Source organism: Budorcas taxicolor, chromosome 15, assembly GCF_023091745.1.
Source record: "Budorcas taxicolor isolate Tak-1 chromosome 15, Takin1.1, whole genome shotgun sequence".
Lineage (NCBI taxonomy): Eukaryota > Metazoa > Chordata > Mammalia > Artiodactyla > Bovidae > Budorcas > Budorcas taxicolor.
The window spans coordinates 71,776,875-71,800,035 of NC_068924.1; the positions used below are offsets into that span (position 1 = coordinate 71,776,875).

Here is a 23,161-nt window from a genome sequence, read left to right on the forward strand (position 1 = left end):
ACAGTGTTTTGAAGTTCTTGACCAGGCCTGAGTCAGTATGAACTTGGTTTCTCCTAGGCGTAAAGTCCCTAGGGATGTGGTGAGGCCTCTATGGCTGAAACATGAACACTTAGACCTACAGAATTATTTAATCCTCGAAGAAGCAGGAATTGTTCACTAGGAGACTCTGGCTCAAAATATGAGTTTATTGCAGTTACTGTGATAAACCCAGTTTGACAGCAGCATAGCTTCTTAGTTGGGAGGGACTTAATTTATCAAGGTGATTAAAATTTGCAGTTGCTTTATTTTGGAGGAATTTACCCATTTCTCATATGAAAAATATGGTTAAAAGCTTCAACTGGATGAGTTAGGTTGAAATAATCAAATAATCTACACTAGACCCTGAAAAATCCCATGGACAGAGTAGCCTGGAAGGCTGCAGTGCATGGCGTCGCTGAGGGTCGGACACGACTGAGCGACTTCACTTTCACGTTTCACTTTCATGCATTGGAGAAGAAAATGGCAACCCACTCCAGTGTTTTTGCCTGGAGAATCCCAGGGACGGGGGAGCCTGGTGGGCTGCCGTCTATGGGGTCACACAGAGTCGGACACGACTGAAGTGACTTAGCAGCTTAGCAGCCAGTGGTTAAGACTTCATGCCTTCAGTGCAAGGGGCACAGATTTGATCCCTGGCTGGTTGCCGACAAAGGTCCGTTTAGTCAAAGCTATGGTTTTTCCAGTACTCATGTATGGATGTGAAAGTTGGATTGTAAAGAAAGCTGAGTGCCGAAGAACTGATGCTTTTGAACTGTGGTGTTGGAGAAGACTCTTGAGAGTCCCTTGGACTGGAAGGAGAGCAAACCATTCAATCCTAAAGGAAATCAGTCCTGAATATTTATTGGAAGGACTGATGCTAAAGCTGAAACTCCAATACTTTGGCCACCTGATGCAAAGAACTGACTCATTTGAAAAGACCCCAATGCTAGGAAAGATTGAAGGCAGGAGGAGAAGGGGACAACAGAGGGTGAGATGGTTGGATGGTATCACCGACTTGATGGATATGAGTTTGAGCAAGCTCCGGGAGTTGGTGATGGACAGGGAAGCCTGGTGTCCTGCAGTCCATGGGGTCACAAAGGGTCGGACACAACTGAGCAACTGAACTGAACTTGGGAGCTAAGATCCAGAGTGCCGAGGGGTCACCCCCACCCCCCCAAAAAAAAGTTAACCTGGATGAGTTAGGTTGAAATAATCAAATAATCTACACTAGACCCTACACACACACACACACACACACACACACACACACACACACACACACACACACACACACACGTGTACCTTGGGTTGTAAAAATGCAGACCATTCAAAGAAGTCAGTATTGGAATTAACCAGTAGATTTCAGTATACCTTTCACTTTTATCAGGCCTGAGTCACATATTTAATGAACTCGCATGTAGTAGACACTATTGTCCTACAAGTGTACTGCTTATAAACTAAGAAAATGTTTTATTTTAGATATTACTAAATGTGTATAATCATAAGATATGTCAAGACTAATATTTTTTATCTTGAGGTTAAGGACTGTTCCAGTATGGACTTGTTGAAGTAACTTCAAGCATTGTAGGCATTTACAAGATGTACGTTTCTTACACAGACGTAGAGGGAATGTTATGGATTATGTTGAGTATAAAATACTTACATAGATTGGACAGTTGTTGTCATTTGAATGTTGTCTGCGCCGCATGAAGGAGAAAATGGAGGCAGGATTACATAGCGTAATAGAGATAAGAATCTTGTAACTTGGCCGTCAACTCATTCTTTTTCTTGCCTATTTTTGTGCAGAATGTGAGGTCTTAGTTCCTTTTCCAGGGATTGAACCCTGACCCTCAGCAGTGAAAGTGTGGAGTCCTAACTGCTGGACTGTCAAGGAATTGCCTTCCTTGGCTTATTTTATGATCTAATTAATCATTAGTATTAGAAGCAGATAAAAAGTCAGAGAACTTCAGTTCTGTTTCTTTGCTTTCAGTTATTTTGAACTTGTGAACAGTATTTAGGCTCAAATAATAGATTATCAGGGCTTTGACATCCCAGAGGCTACATAGTCAGCCAGACTTAATGATTGTTGTGGTCTGTAAAGCTTAGAAGTTCAGATTATTGGGTGGTGGCTGATGGGGGTGGGGAGTAAAGAGAAATGTCCGTCTCAACATGAGAAGTGACTGGGGCATGACATGCGGTCCATCCCCTGGCATGTTATGTTTGGGTAACACCAGACAAACTGCCTAGGGGTAAGGGGCTGGTTAGGAATAATGAAAAGTAAAGTTGGATTCTGCATCACCAGATTAAAGAGGTGGAAGCTCTTTGGACTATTTGTGTGTATACCATGCACTGTTGCTAAATGTGACTGTTTTAATTAGTTCCACGTGTGTAAGTCAGCGTTCTGTTGTGTAGTGGGTTCATGTTCTGGGGGCAGACAGCGTTGTCTTCACTTGATAGAGAAACAGACAATAGAGGGTAACTGTGGATAGCTTTGGGCTTCCCCGGTGGCTCAGCAGTAGAGAATCTGCCTGCAGTGCAGGAGACATGGGAGACGCGGGTTCAGTCCCTGGGTCTGGAAGACCCCCTGGAGGAGGACATGGCAACCTCCTCCAGTTTTCCTGCAGGGAAAATCCCATGGGCAAAGGAGCCTGGTAAGCTACAGTCCATAGGATCGAAGAGAGTCCCGAGACGACTGAGTGACTGAACACACGCACACACTGATAGCTTCTGACAGATGGCCGACTTGAACCTTGATGCCCTGATTTCGGAGAAGGCGATGGCAGCCGCTCCAGTGCTCTCGCCTGAGAATCCCAGCGACGGGGGAGCCTGCTGGGCTGCAGTCCATGGGGTCGCCGAGAGTCGGGCACGGCTGAGCGACTTCACTTTCACTTTTCACTCTCATGCATTGGAGAAGGAAATGGCAACCCACTCCAGTGCTCTCGTCTGGAGAATCCCAGGGACAGAGGAGCCTGGTGGGCTGCAGTCCATGGGGTCGCACAGAGTTGGACACGACTGAAGCGACTCAGCAGCAGCAGCAGCTCTGGTTTTAGCACCCATGTCCTTAACCCATTCACTTCTGCCCTTTGTACTTAAATGGCAGAAGCCCACAGGCGTTCCTGGGTGGGGTCTTACTAGGCCTGTGATTCCCAAGTAGTCACCCCTTTGTCTCCAGTCACAATTCCTGCTCTCAACTTGGGAAGCCCCTTCCCGGTCACCCTCACGTTTTGGGAATTCCCAAAGGAAGCCAGGAAAACAGTTTGAATCCACGAAATCATGCTGAAGCACACAGATTGATGTTCTTTTAATTCTTCTACGAGTTTGCATTTTTGAAAATGTGGCAGTAACTGAAATAAATCATTATCTGCGAAGGTTTTCAGTTAACCAAATAAAGTGAAAGAATCAGGCAGAAGATATTTTGGGGTTTTGGTGCTACCAGAATGTATCAGACGGCCTTGTCTGGAAGTCAGCCCAGGGGATTAACTGACTTAAGTGGATTCTGCTTTTTGCAGTTCCTTCATTTTCTCTATTCTGAACCTCTGGGTGCTTGGAGTCTTTTCTTCTGTTTTGGTTTTGTTTGCTCGTTTTTTGAGTGGCAAATTATAACTGTCTGCAGTATTTGGTTGGGTCAAGAGAAGAGAAGGGACAGGTAGGAGAGAGGCCTGTTCAGTTAGGGAATCCAACAGGGCTTAGTGGGGGAGAGGCCTGTATACTCCTGGGATAGCATGTTTGTAAACTGGGCCTTTTCTTTCCATAGTAATAGACTGTGCTTGAGAAGAGATGTCTGTTTCCCCAAACCATGAGGTTAGGGGAAATGCCCACAGCATCACGGTTGATGTATAATCTGATATTTTTTTTCCTGTAAGATTCTTTTTTGTTAAAATAGGATGAGAAGAACAAGTTATAATTGTCCTTTCTTATTTTGCATCACTTTCACTGTTTCTCTTTAATGAAAAATGCAGGAAGTTGCTGCTGCTTTCTTAACTTGCAGGCTGCTCGCCTGTCCTCTTTGTTCTTTGTTAAATATGAGCTGGCATGTGTTAGACTACGTTTGCATTTGCTCTTCGGGACTTCAGTGGTTTCTAAATTCAGCCCTGGCTAAGCCAGTTCTCTGTTTGCCTGAATCAATTGAGACTGCTATTTTTAGCAACAAAAGGGAATTGAAATAGCAATTTTCTTCCCATGTAATAGATCCCCAAGAGGAATACTGATGTAAGCTCTCTGTCCTTTTCTATTCTCCCTACCCCCCAAAAGCACTCAGTGGAACCGCAGCTGTCATGGTTTGCGGCAGTATTAATCTTTAATCAATCCAGTGTTCTCTGCATTCAGGTGGTAGTCGGGGAGGGTGGGTAAGGGTCAGGAGAAGGAATCTGCCTAGAATAACTAAGCTCTTATGCATGGGCCCTGCAGTCAGAATTGGGTGGGTAGTGGCAGGGAATAGAAGAAGCTAAAAATAGCACATTTGCTTCCAGTGTTCCTCTAGTCTATTTTTGATGTTTGATATTGGTAAGGTTGATTGGATTCTTACTAAAAATATCTGTTCCTGGCAAGTTGAGGACAAAAAGAGTAGAGTATTTTTAACCTACACAAACTGAAGCATTTTTGTTGACTCTCTAAAATCTGGAGGCTGAGCCCTGGTCAGTTGCCAGTATTTTATATAATCTGTAACAAGCAAGACACTTCTGGGTGCCAACTTGGGATATTCTTTATAGTTGTCAGTTTCCATCTTCTCAAAGGCTTGCAAATTTGGTTTTAGATGTTATATTTATATATGAAAACATAAGCCTTTTAAAGTCTCCTTCCCCCAGACTGCCCCCACCTTCTTCCTCTTACTTCAGTTCTGCCCCTGGCCATCATAAAGACTCTCGCAACCCATAGGGTTGTGGGTGATACCTGAGGCCATTGGGTTATGGCTGGGCGATACCTGTAGCCTTATTCTGTGTATTGCTGAAAACTACCTACTTATTCATAGCAATATGGAATCTGAGAGCACCAAGTGTTAACTGAAGAAGCCGATCTTAATGACAAGAACAGAGATCTGCCGCAACTTTGGTAATTTGGCGTGCCTTACTAAGCCCAAGTGATTCATCACCGCCCCCCTTCCCCTCCTCTTGCTTTGGATCTGTTCAGTTCACATCCCCCCTGGCACATTTTGAGTGAAGTAGTTCTCTCTAGCATTGAAAATCATCTCTTTACAAGGACCCCCTCAGAATCCTTTGAATATGTGTGTCTATAGATTCATCATAAACTAAATTAAACTTCTGATTGTGACATTTCTTAAATTTTATTTTAGACCACTGATCCGTGATAATGAGAGGGGCTGAAGAGTGCTGGGGATTGCGGGCAGTGGCTGATTGGGCATTATTTCTGAAAAAAAAAAAAAGAAAAAAAAGTAGGTGAAGCAGTGGGGAGCGTTGCAAGAAGATAGCCCTTCGTTCGTAATCTCCTTTCATCACGGCGTGATCCCCTTTTATCATGTGTCACTCATCTTGTGAAACATCATCTGCTTTTTACCAGACTCTGTGCTAGCCTTTAGACTGTGGTGACCCAGACCTTTATGGAAATCTATATGATGAATGTCAAGTAGGGGAAGTACAGAGTACCAAGGGGCCAGGGAGCTATGAGATCCTGCTGGTCATGAGGTCAAGGAAGGTCTAAAGGAGGAAACATTCAAGGGAAACCCTTAAGGATGGGAGAGAGAAACTGGTGGAAGTAATTTTGGGAGTAGTGGAAACTGCGTTTGTGAAAAGAGAGCATGTTAGCTTTGTAGGAATTAGAAAATTTTCAGCATGACCAGGGCAGTGGGCGGTAGGGGGACAGTGATGGGAGGTAAGGTCAACTCATGGAAGACCTTGTAAAGAATTAAGGGCAGTGGAAGGCCACTGACAGGTTTTTGGCAGGGAAGTGATGTCACGTTTGCCCAGTGGACCAGTCACTTCGGTTGCAGTGTGGAGAGTAATTTGGAGAGGAGTAAGAAAGGGAGCAGGTGAGTGAGTTAGAAGTCTGTTGCAGTAGTTTTTGTGGGAAGTGAATTCTCGTGGCCCAGGTGGTGGCAGTGGGGAGACATGAATAGATTTGTGTTCCAGGTTTTATATAATTGGCTGTAGACAAACACTGTCATTTCTTGGTGGAAGAATGAGATCATAAAAATGGTGTTTGAGTCCATGGGACTCTCAAGAGTCTTCTCCAGCACTACAGTTCAGAAGCATCAATTCTTTAGTGCTCAGCCTTCTTTATGGCCCAATTCTCACATCTGTACATGACCACTGGAAAAGACATAGCTTTGATTATATGGACTTTCGTCGGCAAAGTGATGTCTCTGCTTTTTAATATGCTGTCTAGGTTTGTCATAGCTTCTCTTCCAAGGAGCCAAGTGTCTTTTGATTTCATGGCTGCAGTCACCATCCGCAGTGATTTTGGAGCCCAAGAAAATAAGGTCTGTCATTGCTTCCACTTCTTCCCCATCTTTTTGCCGTGAAGTAATGGGACCAGATGCCACGATTTTAGTTTTTTGAATGTTGAGTTTTAAGCCAGCTGTAGCCACCACTTTTGAATTGGCTGGATAAAGGTCAGAAAGGAGTCTCTCCCCGCTGAGTCACTCCTTTAATGCAGCCTTTCTCAAAGTCCCTCACAAGAAACACTACTTGCATTTTATTTCCTGAATTTAGTCACGTGGCTGCGCCTAGCTGCTGGGGAGGTTGTATTCCAGGCCACGATTGCTACCAAGAAGGAAAGGACGGATGGGTACTGAGGAAGACAGTTAGTAGGCTCTGGCCCCTGTGTGTGTATAATGTAAGAAGGATGGGTCCCCAGGGTTGTTTTTGCATATTTCATCTTCTTTTGGTGTGGCTGTATATAATTATTTTTGTTTTAAGAAAGCACAAAAAGCAAGCAGTACTTCTAATGTGGGTGATTTGAAAGCTGGTCTTTTTTTCATTTGGTTTTCATTGCAAAGTGGTAGAAATATCACGGTGATAGTGCTTAGATGGTGTTTCCCAGAAGACCAAACAAGAGATAATCTTAGGTACTGCATTGATGAATACTTTAAAATTTTAATATTTTTCTATGTACATATTCTATACTAATATTCTGTTTATATTAATTGAAACTGGTGGTCTTTTACCATATCAGGTAATTAAGTAAATAGTAATTCCATTTTCTATTAAATTTAATTTTTAAAAAATCAGTTTTAAGAAAGTATGAAGTGACCTTAGGAAACATTGATGTAAGCAGTGCTACACTGATACTTCGGAAACTAGAATAGATGGAGAATTTGCTGGATCAGTTTACACCATCTTTCTATTCCTGGTAGGAAAAGACTTCTTTTTTTGGAAAGGCAATACACGCACATGGTTAGAAAATACTGACAGTAAGAAGAGTGAAAAATAGTAGCCTCTTTCCTGTATTTCCCCAATGTCACAGAACACTGCCCAAAGACTTTTGATTTAACATGCGCTTTATTTAGCTTCCTAAAGTGAATGATGAAGAGTTGACTACCCAGACAATATGGAGCATCTAGTGAGATTCACACTATTATTTTATAAAATTAAAAAAATATATTCAACTTGGGTTAAGGATTTTTTTTTCTATCCCACCATGAGCTGCTATCTCTGCTACTACTGTTGCAATATTTCTTTAGCTTTAAAGCAAAGAATATATCTTTAAAAGCAAAGACAGGACAATCCTTGTCCCTCTCCTCCCTGCCTTAAGTAGACAAATTTAATCTTTTTTTGGCATAAAGTAAAACTTTTGAGATTGACTTAAGTTTGACAGATGACTTGGTCATGTTTGTACGTTATTTCAAGCATGTTACCTGTCATGACTTAGAGAACTAAAGAATTTGTCATTTACTTTGATGGGGAAATTGTACTTGGTCCCCCATTGCCTGGCCATTGTGCATGACTGATTATTATAGATCTGCAGTGGTGCTTATAGAGATGACTAAGAGAGGCTCTCAGTTTCCAGTTTTATTTTTTGTTTCTTTGTGCCCATAAAAATAATTTTTATACTTTTCTATTTTTGCAGGAAAAAAAATGTACTTGTGAGGCAGTGTCTGACTTTTGTGTAACTATATAGTGCTGTATTTGGTTCTGAGAATTCTCTGAATATGGGAAAGTGGTATTGTTTATCTATCTAAAAAGATCAGAGGCTGAATTTTTAATACTTATGGAATTTAAACTCATATTCGTTTCTGCTTAATACTTAGAGCCCTAACCATGGAATGGGTGCTTTATCGAATACCTCATATCCACAGGGGGTCTTATGCATCACTGTAGTCTCTAGTCATACAGATAATAGTTTCTAAAAGCTGTTAATTTGATTTAAATTTGATAGTTAATAGGAGATGATAGGGAAAAAATGTTCTTGTTGGGAGCATAAAGCCAAATCTTTTTGAGAAGTGTGTTTAGTATTTATTCTCAACTTAGTCTACTTTAATATGCTTAAGAGGGACCTTGGGGAACTTCCAGTTTCAAAATAGGCAAGTAACAGTATTTTCTAGCCTTTTATCTCTTGGAATGTGTCGGAAATTATTTAGGAGAATAAGAAACAGAAAGCACCATTTGGATGAAATGAGGGAACTTCTGAAATCCTTGATTCCCAGTCACAGAGAGTAGAGTTAGCAGATGTCTAAGAGCTCACAGATGGTCCACCACTGAGAAGCAGGCAAGTTTGCTGTGGACCCAAGAAAAGCACAGGAATTCAAAAGACAAGGATGAGGAAGGGCACTCAACCAGATGTGCTTGTGAGTCCAAAAAACTGGGCACAGAAGAGAGCAGAGGTGAGACACCAGACTGAGAACAGAGGTTAAGTGGTGAGTCTGCAGACTGACAGCTGCCCAGCTACTCAGCAGCCAGAAGACTGGAATTTGGGGAATGAAGAGATATCAGGAGTCCTGGAGAAAATACAGATGCTGTTATCTGTATTTGGAAGAGTCCTTTTCGACTCCACGTTGGATCAGTTTTTTTGACTTTAACCTTTGCTTTTTGTTGCTGTTGTTATTATAATCATACATAATGGCCTGCCTCAGGTAACCCTGTTCCTCTGCTTGACTTAAACGGAAGTGTCTTTGTTCAGCTCACAGAGAGACAATCTGACCCAGCCCATGTGTGAAGTGAAAGTGAGTGAAGTCCCTCAGTCTTGTCTGACTCTTTGCGACCCCGTGGACTGTAGCCCACCAGGCTCCTCTGTCCATGGGATTCTCCACGAAAGAATATTGGAGTGGGTTGCCATTGCCTTCTCCAGGGGATCTTCCCAACCCAGGGATCGAACCCAGGTCTCCTGCATTGCAGGCAGATGCTTTTACCTCTGAACCACCAGGGAAGCCCCACTCTGTGAATGGCTGCAAAAACAAGAAATTGACACCCTCCCACTGCCCCGCCCCCCACCTCCCACCACTGGCCATTCCAGGAGGTATTTGCAAGATTAATAGCCTTTTTACTTTACTTCCTTACCTCCTCCCATTCTCTGTTCAGTAAAAGAATCTGGCATCCAGATCCCACAAGATGGTTATTTTGAGACATTTGTCTGCCATCTTCTCGGTCTGCTGACTTTCTGAATAAAGTCGTATTCCTTCCCTCAACACCTGTCTGTAGACTTTTTGGCCTGTCATGTGGCAAGCAGAGCAAGCCTGGACTCAATAACAATACTGACTTGTGGATCCCCTAAACAAAGAGCTCGTTTGCCCAGTGATTACCCTGTAGTGAGGGCCCCAATATAGTCACTCCACCCATCCATGCACCCTCATTGCTGTGTTATTGTCTCCAAGATGAGACAAACCAAAACAATCAAAAATAACTTAGAGGAGACAGAATAAAAGAGTAGAAGAAAGTATAAATATATAAACAAAGTCTAATTAATGTCCTGAGAGATAAGATAATGAATGTATAGTAGGAACAACCCGCTGCTTTAAAAAGAGAGCAATCAGAATGAGAAGAGCTCTTCAGTATTAAAAAATTGACAACCTAATTTTAAAAGTCAATACAAAATTTGGAAGATAAAAGTTGAAGAGATTTCCAGGAAAGTAAATAAGAAGAAAAGTAAAATTAATAAAGAAACTGTTATGTCCAAACTCTGGTTAAAGGAAATTCTAGACAATGTGAGGAAGAAATGATCAAATAATTAATATTTAATACATAGGAAAATTGCCAGAATTGAAGCCCATGAATATGGAGTCCCATCAGTGCCTAGCACCAGTGAATGGAGAAGCACCCACTTCAAGTTCTATCACCATCAGTTCAGTTCAGTTGCTCAGTCGTGTCTGACTCTTTGCGACCCCATGAATCACAGCACGCCAGGCCTCCCTGTCCATCACCAACTCCCAGAGTTCACTCAGACTTACTTCCATCGAGTCAGTGATGCCATCCAGCCATCTCATCCTGTCGTCCCCTTTTCCTCCTGCCTCCCAATCCCTCCTAGCATCAGAGTCTTTTCCAATGAGTCAACTCTTCGCATGAGGTGGCCAAAGTACTGGAGTTTCAGCTTTAGCATCATTCCTTCCAAAGAAATCCCAGGGCTGATCCCCTTCAGAATGGACTGGTTGGATCTCCGTGCAGTCCAAGGGACTCTCAAGAGTCTTCTCCAACACCAACAGTTCAAAAGCATCAATTCTTTGGCGCTCAACTTTCTTCACAGTCCAACTCCCATATCCATACATGACCACTGGAAAAACCGTAGCCTTGACTAGATGGACCTTTGTTGGCAAAGTAATGTCTCTGCTTTTCAATATGCTGTCTAGGTTGGTCATAACTTTTCTTCCAAGGAGTAAGCGTCTTTTAATTTCATGGCTGCAATCACCATCTGCAGTGATTTTGGAGCCCCCAAAAATAAAGTCTGACAGTCTCCACTGTTCCCCATCTATTTCCCGTGAAGTGATGGGACCGGATGCCATGATCTTTGTTTTCTGAATGTTGAGCTTTAAGCCAAATTTTTCACTCTCCTCTTTGACTTTCATCAAGAGGCTTTTTAGTTCCTCTTCTCTTTCTGCCATAAGGGTGGTGTCATCTGCATATCTGAGTTTATTGATATTTATCCTGGCAATCTTGATTGCAGCTTGTGTTTCTTCCAGCCCAGGGTTTCTCATGATGTACTCTGCATAGAAGTTAAATAAGCAGGGTGACAATATACAGCCTTGATGTACTCCTTTTCCTATTTGGAACCAGTCTGTTGTTCATGTCCAGTTTGAACTATTGCTTCCTGACCTGCATACAGGTTTCTCAAGAGTCCTAAAGATGAAGTAACGATCCTAAAAGCCCCGGTGACAAAAAAGCAAATTGTAACTAGAATGGTGAAACATTCTTTTTAAGCAATACTGGTGCAGTGGAGGGTTGTTTTAATTTTTTGTTGAAAACTTTCTCTTGTTTCGAATTCTAGTGTAGAGTTAAAAAAAAATGCACAACCAAAAATTTGAGAATTATGTTTTATTTGGCAGCCATACTGAGGGCTTAAGCCCAGGAAACAGCCTTTTAGCTCTGAGTGACAGCTCCAAAGAGTCAACCACTCTTAGCTCTGAGTGACTGTTCCAAAAAGGTAAGGGAGGAGCCAGGATGTATGAGTTTTTGCAATTTAATTAAAGAAAAGCAGACTTCTCAAGTTAATGAATTTAGTGCTTTTTCATGTATGTGAAGATGCCAGAGTCTTGGTTTACTGAAGCCGTTCCTTTGATATGCACCGTAACAGGCCAGTATCCTGATTTTCTCCATCCTGAATCCCCTGAGGGTGCACAGTTGGGGGCAGCTGATGGCCTGATGACCTCAGCATCCTTTGTTTACTGATGGCAGGCAGCATTCTTTGTTCATACTAGTTAAACTACTACAAGTGAAGTTAGAATATAGACTATATTTTTAAAGATACAAAAGATAAAAAAAAATTGCCTTTTAAACTGTCACATGAAGAGATGTGATAACTAAATTTAAAATTCTGGATGGCATCCTAGAACAGAAGGACACTCAGTAACAAGACTGCCTGAAAAAAATATGAAGTTTAGTTAATAATAATGTATCATTATTGGTCCATTAATTGTGACAAATTTTCCATAATAATGTAAAATGTTAGTAATAAGAAGAACTAGCTTGGAGTTTGAGGAACACTCTGTATTATCTTCACATTTTTTTGTTTTTGGATAAGTCATACTTTAGCCACCTGATGCAAAGAGCTGACTCATTGGAAAAGACCCTGATGCTGGGAAAAATAGAAGGCAGGAGGAGAGGGGATGACAGAGGACGAGACGGTTGGATGGTATCACCAACCCAGTGGACATGACTTTGAGCAAGCTCCGGGAGACGGTGAAGGACAGGGAAGCCTGGCGTGCTGCAGTCCATGGGGTCGCAAAGAGTTGGACAACAGTGACTGAACAACCAAAGCTACTTTAAAATTTAATAATTACTTCTCAAAATGTTTACAAAATGTATCTAAATGCCTCCTTGTTTGGCAACTTGGATGTGCTCCATAATGAGGGACTAGAACAAGATCTAAAAGAACAAGAGCTTCAACCCAGGAGAGAGAGTCCGAGAGAATTCCCTAAGATTAGGTTCTAGAACCATAGCTGTGCCCACAGAGCATCTATTCCAGGTTGGAACAGGATGAAAGTTGGAGTGCTCTGTGAAGGTGATCTTTAAGGGAAAGAAAACCAAAAAAAAAGAAGCATGGAACAAATTGATGGGGTTGATTGTGTGGAAAAATATACTGAGAAGCCTTTAGAGATTGGGGCAACATTGAAAAGGAAAGCTAAGCAAATGCAAGAAAAAGGCCATTTTAACTCCAGGAGAAGAAAAACGTTGATTAGGAAAGAAAATGTAATTCTGATATGCAGTTTGGTTCACTAGTGGATGATAAATTTTTCTAGCCACAGTAATTGTTGAATAATAAAGGATTTGACAGACTTTGTTCCTGCTCTCCGGGAGGGAGTATCTACATCCTTGGAGTTTCCTAAGTGATAGGGATGTCTTTGTTAATCATGGTGGGCTCTGATAATGTATGCCCGTGAGATCGCTCATGGTGGGACTGTATGGAGAGCTTCAAGATGGGGACTGGTCCTGATGGAAACACCAACCTCAGGATTAGAAGATTGACACCTTGAATGGGATACCAGCTGAACCTTCCATCCCCTACGGAGGGATGAGGAGGCTCGAGTCTGAGTTCAGTCCTGTGGCCAGTGATTCAATCAACCACACCTTCGTAATGAAACCCAATGAGAATTCCATATTCCCATGATGCTCTCTTCTCCTCAAGAAAAAGTAACCACTCCTATGGATTTATTCTCCATTCATACTGGATCACACTTGGGGAAGGAAATGTGACCCAGAAGGAAACAGCGGCTCACACTCCAGTATTGTTGCCTGGAGACTCCCATGGACAGGGGGACTGGTGAACTATAGTCCACAGGGTCACAAAGAGTTGGACATGACTGAAGTGTCTTAGCACTGGATCACAAGCTAGTACATCAGCTATTTTACTTGCTTTTAAAAATATATCAGTATTTCTAAAAGTCTGTGCAGTAGGGCTTGATTTCCTTCATCTACCAAAAAGCAGCTGCGTTGTGTAAAAGTCCCAGAGGCAATGCTGCTGTGTAAAATGATTTAAGTAACATTAAGCCCTTCTTGCAAAAATCATCTTGCAGTTCCTAGTGAATGAACACACTGATGTTCTGGGGTGGGGCTGGAGGAGTGACCTCCCCTTATTCAGAGAGGTCCTGGAAGCTCTACATTGGGGACCCCCCTACACCTTGTCCTCTGTGGCTGTTCACTTGGTTGGTCCTGATTTTCATCCTTCACTATAAAGCTGTAGTCATGAATTGTCTTAAGTTATCCTGAGTTCTGTGAGTCATCCTAGTGAATTCTTGAACCTGAGAAATTGTGAGAACCTGAACATTGTAACCAACTAGTCACAAGCGTGGGTGACCTAGGGACACCTAAACTTGTGGCTGGTGCCTGCTCGTGGACAGTTTCGCTGTCTTTAACCTGTAGGATCTACACTCACTCTTGGCTAATATCAGAATTGAGTTACAGTATTATAATAATTAATGACTAACTGTTTGCAGAATCTTGTGATATAACTTCATTGGAAGGATGGGGAAATTTTAAGGGGTCAAGATTGTCTTCAACCCGAATGAGTCAAGTAATATAAAAATAAATGAATCAGGGAATTAGAGTATAACAGGATTTAGAACATGTAAAGACAAGGAGATGCAATTAAAAGCAGTGAAAATTGTTGTTTACGGGGATGGAGTAGGAAGGTGCAGAAGGATACAGAAAAAAATCCCCCCCCCTTTTTTTTTTTGGTCCAAAACCTCTTGAAACTGTTTTCTTTTTCAAGCTAAGTTATGTATTTCCTAGATTTAAGTAAAATCACTTTAAAAAGAAGGGAGCCTGACTTGTAGGCTGTCAGTAGTTCATCAGGAAATGGACATTTGTGACGTGTGTATGTAGAGGAGGTATTTAGGGGGATGTTTTCAGGAATGGTACCTAAAAGTGAGTAAGCAAAGGAAGCAGGGTAGGGCAGAGGGAGAAGTCAGACTGATGCTGGAGTCACACGAGCCCCATGGGATGGCCCCATGGGATGGCCCGTCGGAGATCTCTAAGTGAGGTAAGGGAGCTGGATCTTTGTGTGGACCGGTAATTAGGCATGTATTACCCAGGGGAGGGCTGTAACCTTGGGCAAGGCAGCTCCCTTTGACTGAGGATCATTCCTGGGAGATGCTGTCTTGTGCGCTGAGAGCAGATAACACTACTGGTGAGAGGATTGCCTGAAGACCTCTGTACTGGAAGCGAGGATGAGGTTGGTACTCTTAACGGTACCTGATGCCCACTACAAACTCCAGAAACTGGAGAGTCTGATAAAGTTTTGATGGCCATCAGACAAATTTTATAATCTCTAGTCCTGACATATTCTAGGCTTTGCAGGATTATTTTTAAAGTGTGGTATGCTAGTTGAGGGCTTCCCAGGTGGTGCTAATGGTAAAGAACCTGCCTGCCAATGCAGGAGACTTAAGAGACATGGGTTTCATCCCTGGGTCGGGAAGATCCCATGGAAAAGGGAATGTCAACCCATTCCAGTATTCTTGCCTGGAGAATTCCATGGACAGAGGAGTCTGGTGGGCTACATACAGTCCATGGGGTCACAGAGAGTTGGGCACAACTGAAGTGATTTACCTGAATGTATGCTGGTTGAGGTCAGCCTGGAGTTCACAGTTTTCACACACACACACACACACACACACACACACACACACACACACACCAGAGTCATCTGTATTCTTTTGAAATACGTATATTACAACCAGAAATTCTAGATGCATTAGTTGTGATGAATTTATTGTCATTTATTTATTGAGCTTTTTCATATTAAGGGATTTAAAAACACCAAATCTGAGAAAGTCTGATGCGGCCATTGATTCAGTGCTATAATCATGTATAGGATTTGCTTGCTCCACAATTGCTGAGCATAAACAGAATAATCCAGGTACCAAAGGCTCTGTGAATAGACAGGTTGAGTGGCAGACAGATTAGGAGAGTATAAGGTATTGTGCTTGTATCAGGAAGAAGTTTGAGAAAGCAGGTTCTCAGGGAAATCGTCTCAGTCTTGTTTTGTAGTTTGTAAGAGCAGCTAACTGTGAGCGTCACTGGTGCATTCAGCAAGTGTCTACTGAGCACCCACCTTGTGCACCTCACACAGCAAGGAGCCTAGAATCCAGCAGAAGAATTAAGACGTGTGAGCAAATGCATTTCAAAGTAGAGAGTGGTAAGTGCTGCAAGAGAAGCGCATGTAAAGATGTGGAAGAGAGAAAGGACTCGTTTGAAGTGATGTCAACAGTGGAGTTAGTTGGTGGAGTCTGAACAAGCTATGAAGAAAGAGGCATGGAGATGAGGTTCTGGGGATCTGGAAGAGAGCAGAAAAGTTTATCACAGAGAAAAGGAAAAGGAGAGAATTGGAAACAATTAGAAAATGTTTATCCTTCTTGTGTGAAACCTTAGTGCATCAGTGACAGGAATACAGTGTAAAATTTGGGTCCCCTTACTTCCAAAATACTCAGAAGATGAAAAGTTACAGAAATGTGCAACAGAGTTGATAATGAGGTTGGAGGTACTTTCATATGATACTTAATTTCCTATAGGTGGATTCCACTACAAATGTTTAAATGCATGAGTTAATAATGTTTCTTGTAAGCAAAATCACAATCATAAAAACACATGAGTTACCTTTGAGAGGTATCAGAGAACCAATTTATTTTGAAAACTGGTAAGTAAAGGAAAAAAATCCAACATTTATCTTGTGCTTCTGTGCAAATTCTGTATCATTTGTTATCAAATAACTGATAAGGAGTTGTTTCACTATGGAAATATTCCAGCTAATAAATTAAGATGGGAAGACAGAATTCAAGTATCAGTTGAATTCAGTTCGGTCACTAAGTCGTGACTGACTCTTTGCAACCCCATGGACTGCAGCATGCCAGGCTTCCCTGTCCATCACCCTGTCCAACTCCTGAACCTTACTCAAACTCACATCCATCAAGTCAGTGTTGCCATCCAACCATTTCATCCTCTTTGTCCCCTTCTCCTGTCTTCAATCTTTCCCAGCATCGGGGTGTTTTCAAGTCAGTTCTTCATATCAGGGGACCAAACTATTGGAGTTTCAGCTTCAGCATCAGTCCTTCCAGTGAATATTCATGGACCGATTTCCTTTAGGTTTGACTGGTTGGATCTCCTTGCAGTCTAAGGGACTCTCAAGTCTTCTCTAACACTACAGCTCAAAAGTATTATTTCTTCAGCTCTCAGCTATCTTTACGGTTCAACTCTCACATCCATACACAACTACTGGAAAAACCATACCTTTGACTAGACGGACCTTTGTTGGCAAAGTAGTGTCTCTGCTTTTTAATAAGCTGTCTAAGTTGGTCATAGCTTTTCCAAGGAGCAAGCATCTTTTAATTTCATGGCTTCAGTAACCATCTGCAGTGATTTTGGAGCCCCCCAAAATAAAGTCTCTCACTGTTTCCATTGTTTCCCCATCTATTTCCCATGAAGTGATGGGACTGGATGACATGATCTTAGTTTTCTGAATGTTGAGTTTTAAGTCAACTTTTTCACTCTCCTCTTTCACTTTCATCAAGAGGCTCTTTAGTTCTTCTTTGCTTTCTGACATAAGGGTGGTGTCATCTGCATATCTGAGGTTATTGATATTTCTTCTGGCAGTCTTGATTCTGGTTTGTGCTTCATCCAGCCCAGCATTTCTCATGATGTACTCTGCATAGAAGTTAAATAAGCAGGGTGACAATATACAGCCTTGACGTACTCCTTTTCATATTTGGAACCAGTCTGTTGTTCCATGTCCAGTTCTAACTGTTGCTTCCTGACCTGCATACAGATTTCCCAGGAGACAGGTCAGGAGGTCTGGTATTCCCATCTCTTGAAGGATTTTCCACAGTTTGTTATGATCCACACAGTCAAAGGCTTTGGCGTAGTCAATAAAGCAGAAGTAGATGTTTTTCTGGAACTCTCTTGCTTTTTCCATGATCCAGCGGATGTTGGCAATTTGATCTCTGGTTCCTCTGCCTTTTCTAAATCCAGCTTGAACATCTGGAATTTCACGGTTCACGTACTGCTGAAGCCTGGCTTGGAGAATTTTGAGCATTACTTTACTAGCATGTGAGATGAGTGCAATTGTGCGGTAGTTTGAGCATTCTTTGGCATTGCCTTTCTTTGGGATTGGAATGAAAACTGACCTTTTCCAGTCCTGTGGCCACTGCTGAGTTTTCCAAATTTGCTGGCATATTGAGTGCAGCACTTTCACAGCATCATCTTTCAGGATTTGAAACAGCTCCACTGGAGTTCCATCACCTCCACTAGCTTTGTTCCTAGTGATGCTTCCTAAGGCCCACTTGACTTCCCATTCCAGGATGTCTGGCTCTAGATGAGTGATCACACCATCGTGATTATCTGGGTCATGAAGATCTTTTTTGTACAGTTCTTCTGTGTATTCTTGCCACTTCTTCTTAATATCTTCTGCTTCTGTTAGGTCCATACCATTTCTGTCCTTTATTGAGCCCATCTTTGCATGAAATGTTCCCTTGGTATCTCTAATTTTCTTGAAGAGATCTCTACTCTTTCCCATTCTGTTGTTTTCCTCTATTTCTTTGCATTGATCGTTGAGGAGGCTTTCTTATCTCTCCTTACTATTTTTTGGGAGTCTGCATTCAAATGGATATATCTTTCCTTTTCTGCTTTGCCTTTAGCTTCTCTTCTTTTCTCAGCTGTTTGTAAGGCCTCCTCCGACAACCATTTTGCCTTTTTGCATTTTTTTTTTTTGGAGGATGGTCTTGATCACTGCCTCCTGTACAGTGTCACAAACCTCCGTCCATAGTTCTTCAGGCACTCTGTCTATCAGATCTAATCCCTTGAATCTTATTTCTCACGTCTACTATATAGTCATAAGGGATTTGATTTAGGTCATACCTGGTGGTTTTCCCTACTTTCTTCAATTTAAGTCTGAATTTGGCATTAAGTAATTCACGATCTGAGCCATAGTCAGCTCCTGGTCTTGTTTTTGCTGGCTGTATAGAGCTTCTCCATCTTTGGCTATAAAGAATATAATCAATCTGTTTCAGTATTGACCATCTGGTGATGTCCATGTATGCAGTCTTCTCTTATGTTGGAAGAGGGTATTTGCTATTACCAGCACAGTTTCTGACAAAACTCTGTTAGCCTTTGCCCTGCTTCGTTTCATACTCCAAGGGTAAAGTTGCCTGTAACTCTAGGTACCTCTTGACTTCCTACTTTTTCATTCCAGTCCCCTGTAATGAAAAGGACATCTTTTTGGGGTGTTATCTCTAGAATGTCTTGTAGGTCTTCATACAACTGTTCAACTTCAGCTTCTTCAGCATTACTGGTCGGGGCATAGACTTGGATTACTGTGATATTGAATGGTTTGCCTTGGAAATGAACAGAGATCATTCTGTCATTTTTGAGATTGCATCCAAGTACTGCATTTCAGACTCTTTTGTTGATTATGATGGCTACTCCATTTCTTCTAGGGGATTCTTGCCCACAGTAATAGATATAATGGTCATCAGAGTTAAATTCACCCATTCCAGTCCATTTTAGTTCACTGATTCCTAAAATGTCAGTATTCACTCTTGCCATATTCTGTTTGACCACTTTCAATTTGCCTTTATTCATGGACCTAGCAGTCTAGGTTCCTATGCAGTATTGCTCTTTACAGCATCAGACTTTACTTCCGTCACCAGTCACATCCACAGCTGGGTGTTGTTTTTGCTTTGGCTCCGTCTCTTCATTCTTTCTGGAGTTATTTCTCTACTGATTTCCAGTAGCATATTGGGCACCTACCAACCTGGGGAGCTCATCTTTCATTGTCCTATCTTTTTGCCTTTTCACACTGTTCATAGCGTTCTCAAGGCAAGGGTACTGAAGTGGTTTGCCATTCCCTTTTCAGTAGACCACGTGTTATCAGAGCTGTCCACCATGACGCATCCGTCTTGGGTGGCCCTACGTGGCCTGGCTCATAGTTTCATTGAGTTAGAAAAGGCTGTGGTCCATGTGATCAGTTTGTTTAGTTTTCTGTGAATGTGGTTTTCATTCCGTCTGCCCTCTAATGGAGAAGGATAAGAGGCTTATGGAAGTATCACCATCTTGCAGTCTCTAATTAAATATTGTATCTCAGTGGTGAACATCAATGGCTGCTTATGTAACAAAAAGCAAAATTAGCAAACATGTGCCTCCTGATAGAAGTACATACTATTGCTTATAAAGTATTCTTACCCCAAAAATTAAACCTGAATTTGATCACCTAACTATTAGTGGACAGAGAAAGTGAAAGTGAAGTCTCTCAGTCGTGTCCGACTCTTTGCAACCCATGGACTGTAGCCCACCAAGCTCCTCCGTCCATGGGATTCTCCAGGCAAGAATACTGGAGCGGGTTGCCATTTCCTTCTCCAATTAGTGGACAGAAGAACATGTTAAATGACATCAGGAGGATGCAATCAGCCAGTGACAGGCTGGTTAAGTTAAATGTATGATCTACTATATTCAACAGATGCCAGGGAGGGCAGAAGGAGGGAGTCAGAGGGAGAAAAAGAGAAGCCGATAGAGCAGATAGAAAATGGCAACCTACTCCAGTATTCTTGCCTGGAGAATTCCATGGACGGACGAGCCTGGTGGGCTACAGTCCATGGAGTCGCAAAGGGTTGGATATGACTGAGCGGCTAAGCACAGAGCTGATGGAGGGGGAGAGGTAGAGATGGAGACAGACATAGATGTGGTTTCATAACCTGTTTTATTATTTCATATTCTATTATGATTATGAAAGATATGACTAGGAAGAATTTAGATATGTTTGCCATATTTCTGAATAGTAAAAGTAGGGAAAGTGTTAGTCGCTCAGTCATGTCCAACTCTTTGTGACCCTGTGGACTGTAGACCACCAGGCTCCTCTGTCCATGGAATTCTTTAGGCAAAAATACTGGAGTGGGTAACCGTTCCCTTCTCCAGGGGATCTTCCCCACCCAGGGATTACGACCCAGGTCTCCTGCACTGCAGGCAGGTTCTTTACCGTCTGAACCATAGGGAAGCCCATTTCAGGATGCCACTCACAACCATGCTATGAATTTGTTAAACACGATTCCAGTATTTTAGAGATAAGATACCTTGGTGTGATCTGACCCGTTATCATTTTCAGATGTTTATGCTACATAAGGTTTTAGAGCTTTAAAGAGAAATATGCTTTCTCGTAGAAGAAATAGATATTATTCGATTTTTACTACCTATAAATATATTTTAAAGTTTTTAAATGTATAATAGGCATAATGTGTACTTAATAGTACAGCTCCATGCATTTTTACATACACACGTACACATCAAGATATAGAATATTTCCTACATCCTGAAGGTTCCCTTAATGCCTTTTCCCTGTCATCTACCCCATTACCTAGGAGTAGCCAATATTCTAACTTCTATCGTTATAGATTAGTTTTTCCCTTTTTGGAATTGGATAAATGGAATCAAAACAGCTTGTACACTTTTATTTCAGGCTTTTTTTGCTCAATATAATGTCTGAGAGGTCTGTTCATCTTTTGCATGTATTAATAGTTCTTTTATTTAAAAATTGCTATTTAGTGTTCTGTTGTGTAAATATACCTTAATTTACTTACTCATTCTCTTGTAGTTTAATATTTGGACAACTGTGCCTCAGTAAAGCTACCATGGACATTGTTTTGATAGACATGATGTTGCTATTACCTCTTGGGAATTGTGAGGTCATAGGTAGGCATGTTTATTTCTGGACGTAATGCAAAGTCATTTTTCCAAAATGATTGTGTTGATTTATACAACTCGCAGCATTGTATGCGAGTTCCAGTTGCTTTACATCCTTGTCAGCCCTTGGAAGTGCAGTCTTTTTATTTTTAGCTTTGTGCTGGGTATTTATTCCTAATAATGAGCCACTGGTAATTGCTCCATCTTTTACATCAAAGTATAGTTGACCCGTCAGCAGCACGGTTGGTTAGGGTCACAGACCCTCCATGCAGTCGAAAATCAAAGTAAAACCTGCCAGTTGGCTCTCAGTATCTTGAGATTTTGCTTCTGAGGTTTCATATCTGTGGATTCAACTAACCTTGGATCCTGTAGTACTGTACTATGTATTTATTGGAAAAAATCCGCATACACATGGGCCCTCGGTGTCCGAAGCCGTGTTGTTCAAGAGGCAGCTGTATCACACAGGCCTTCTTGTGTCTAATTGGTGGGTCTTAACTATGATCAGTTCTACATCGTGATTCTGAAACTAAACTGTTACTTGTTTCTTCTCTCAGTTGTCACAGGTAGTACTGATGGAATTGGAAAATCATATGCAGAAGAGGTAAGTCATTTTCAAGACTTTCTTTTTGGTATAAAAATGTAAGAACAAATATAGAATGCTTTCTTACAGTAATTTTGATTTTGAAGTTAAAAGCACCAATAGAGCCTTATACAATATAATAGAGGTACTTTGTTTCTACCTTGTTAGCAATACTATGCTTAAACACAACTTTAAAACAACTTTTGGGGCATAATGTGTGTAAAACGTTTTGTCCTGGTAAGTTGGAATTGTGAACATTTTAGTGTAATTTCATTTTATATTGTGTAACTATGGACCATTCTCAGTCTTGAAAGTTAATTGCTTTGGATTATTTTCCAAAAGGTAGATAAATTATTAGAGAGCGATTAAATCTGCAGACTAGCCCATGGTATCGTTTTCACAAGAAGGACTGTGACTGACAGATATTGACAGACACCCTCAGAGGATTCCAGTTGTCTATAATGTAACTGAAGGGGAGGACATCATAATAGTTTGAACAAAACTATACAGACCAGAAGCACTGGCTGTGCTGTTAAGGCGAGCAGTCCTGGTTCCACAGAGGTGCACCGATAGCCTGAGATATTGACTGATTGTGGTGGAGATCCTGGCTGATCCATTGCCTCTCTCATTTATCCTTTCAAAAGCATTTTTTTAAAAAAATCCTTTGGTTTCTCAGCCTTCTGTTTTTAATACAAAATCTACAGAAAAGTTTCAAGAAGAATACAGGAAGCACTCATATACCTTTCATCAGGATTCACCAGTTGTTAACATTTTGCCCTGTTTCACTTTATCATTATAATTTGGAGCTTCCCTGGTGGCTCAGAGGTTAAAGCACCTGCCTGCTATGCGGGAGACCAGGGTTTGATCCCTGGGTTGGGAAGATTCTCCTGGAGAAGGAAATGGCAACCCACTCCAGTATTCTTGCCTGGAGAATCTCATGGACGGAGGAGCCTGGTGGACTACAGTCCACGGGTCGCAAAGAGTTGGACACGATTGAGTGACTTCACTTCACTTCACTTTGGTGGGACCATTTGGGACTTACAGGCATTGTAACAACTCACCCTTAAAGATTTCAGCATGAAGCGTCTGAAAACTAGAATGTTCACTCTTGTAACCACAGTCCAGTGATCACACATGGGATACAAAGTTTAACTTGACACACTACTGTACAATATACACTCTGTATTCAAGTTTCCCCGTTATCCCAGGAGTGCCTTTTATAGAGCTTTTTGTATTCCAGAACCATTTAAAGATTATGCATTGCACCTAGATGTCCTATTTCTCGACCAGGAGAGCTCCCTAGTGCCCT

General features: G+C 41.7%; 1 protein-coding gene across 1 annotated transcript in view; it reads left to right on the plus strand.

Annotated features, from left to right (window-relative positions):
- Positions 1-23,161, plus strand: part of HSD17B12 (hydroxysteroid 17-beta dehydrogenase 12) — a 169,275-nt gene that overhangs the window by 39,111 nt on the left and 107,003 nt on the right. Inside the window, exon 2 of the mRNA XM_052652868.1 lies at positions 21,827-21,873. Within this exon, the coding sequence (XP_052508828.1) occupies positions 21,827-21,873 (47 nt within the window). The remainder of the gene's footprint in view (positions 1-21,826; positions 21,874-23,161) is intronic.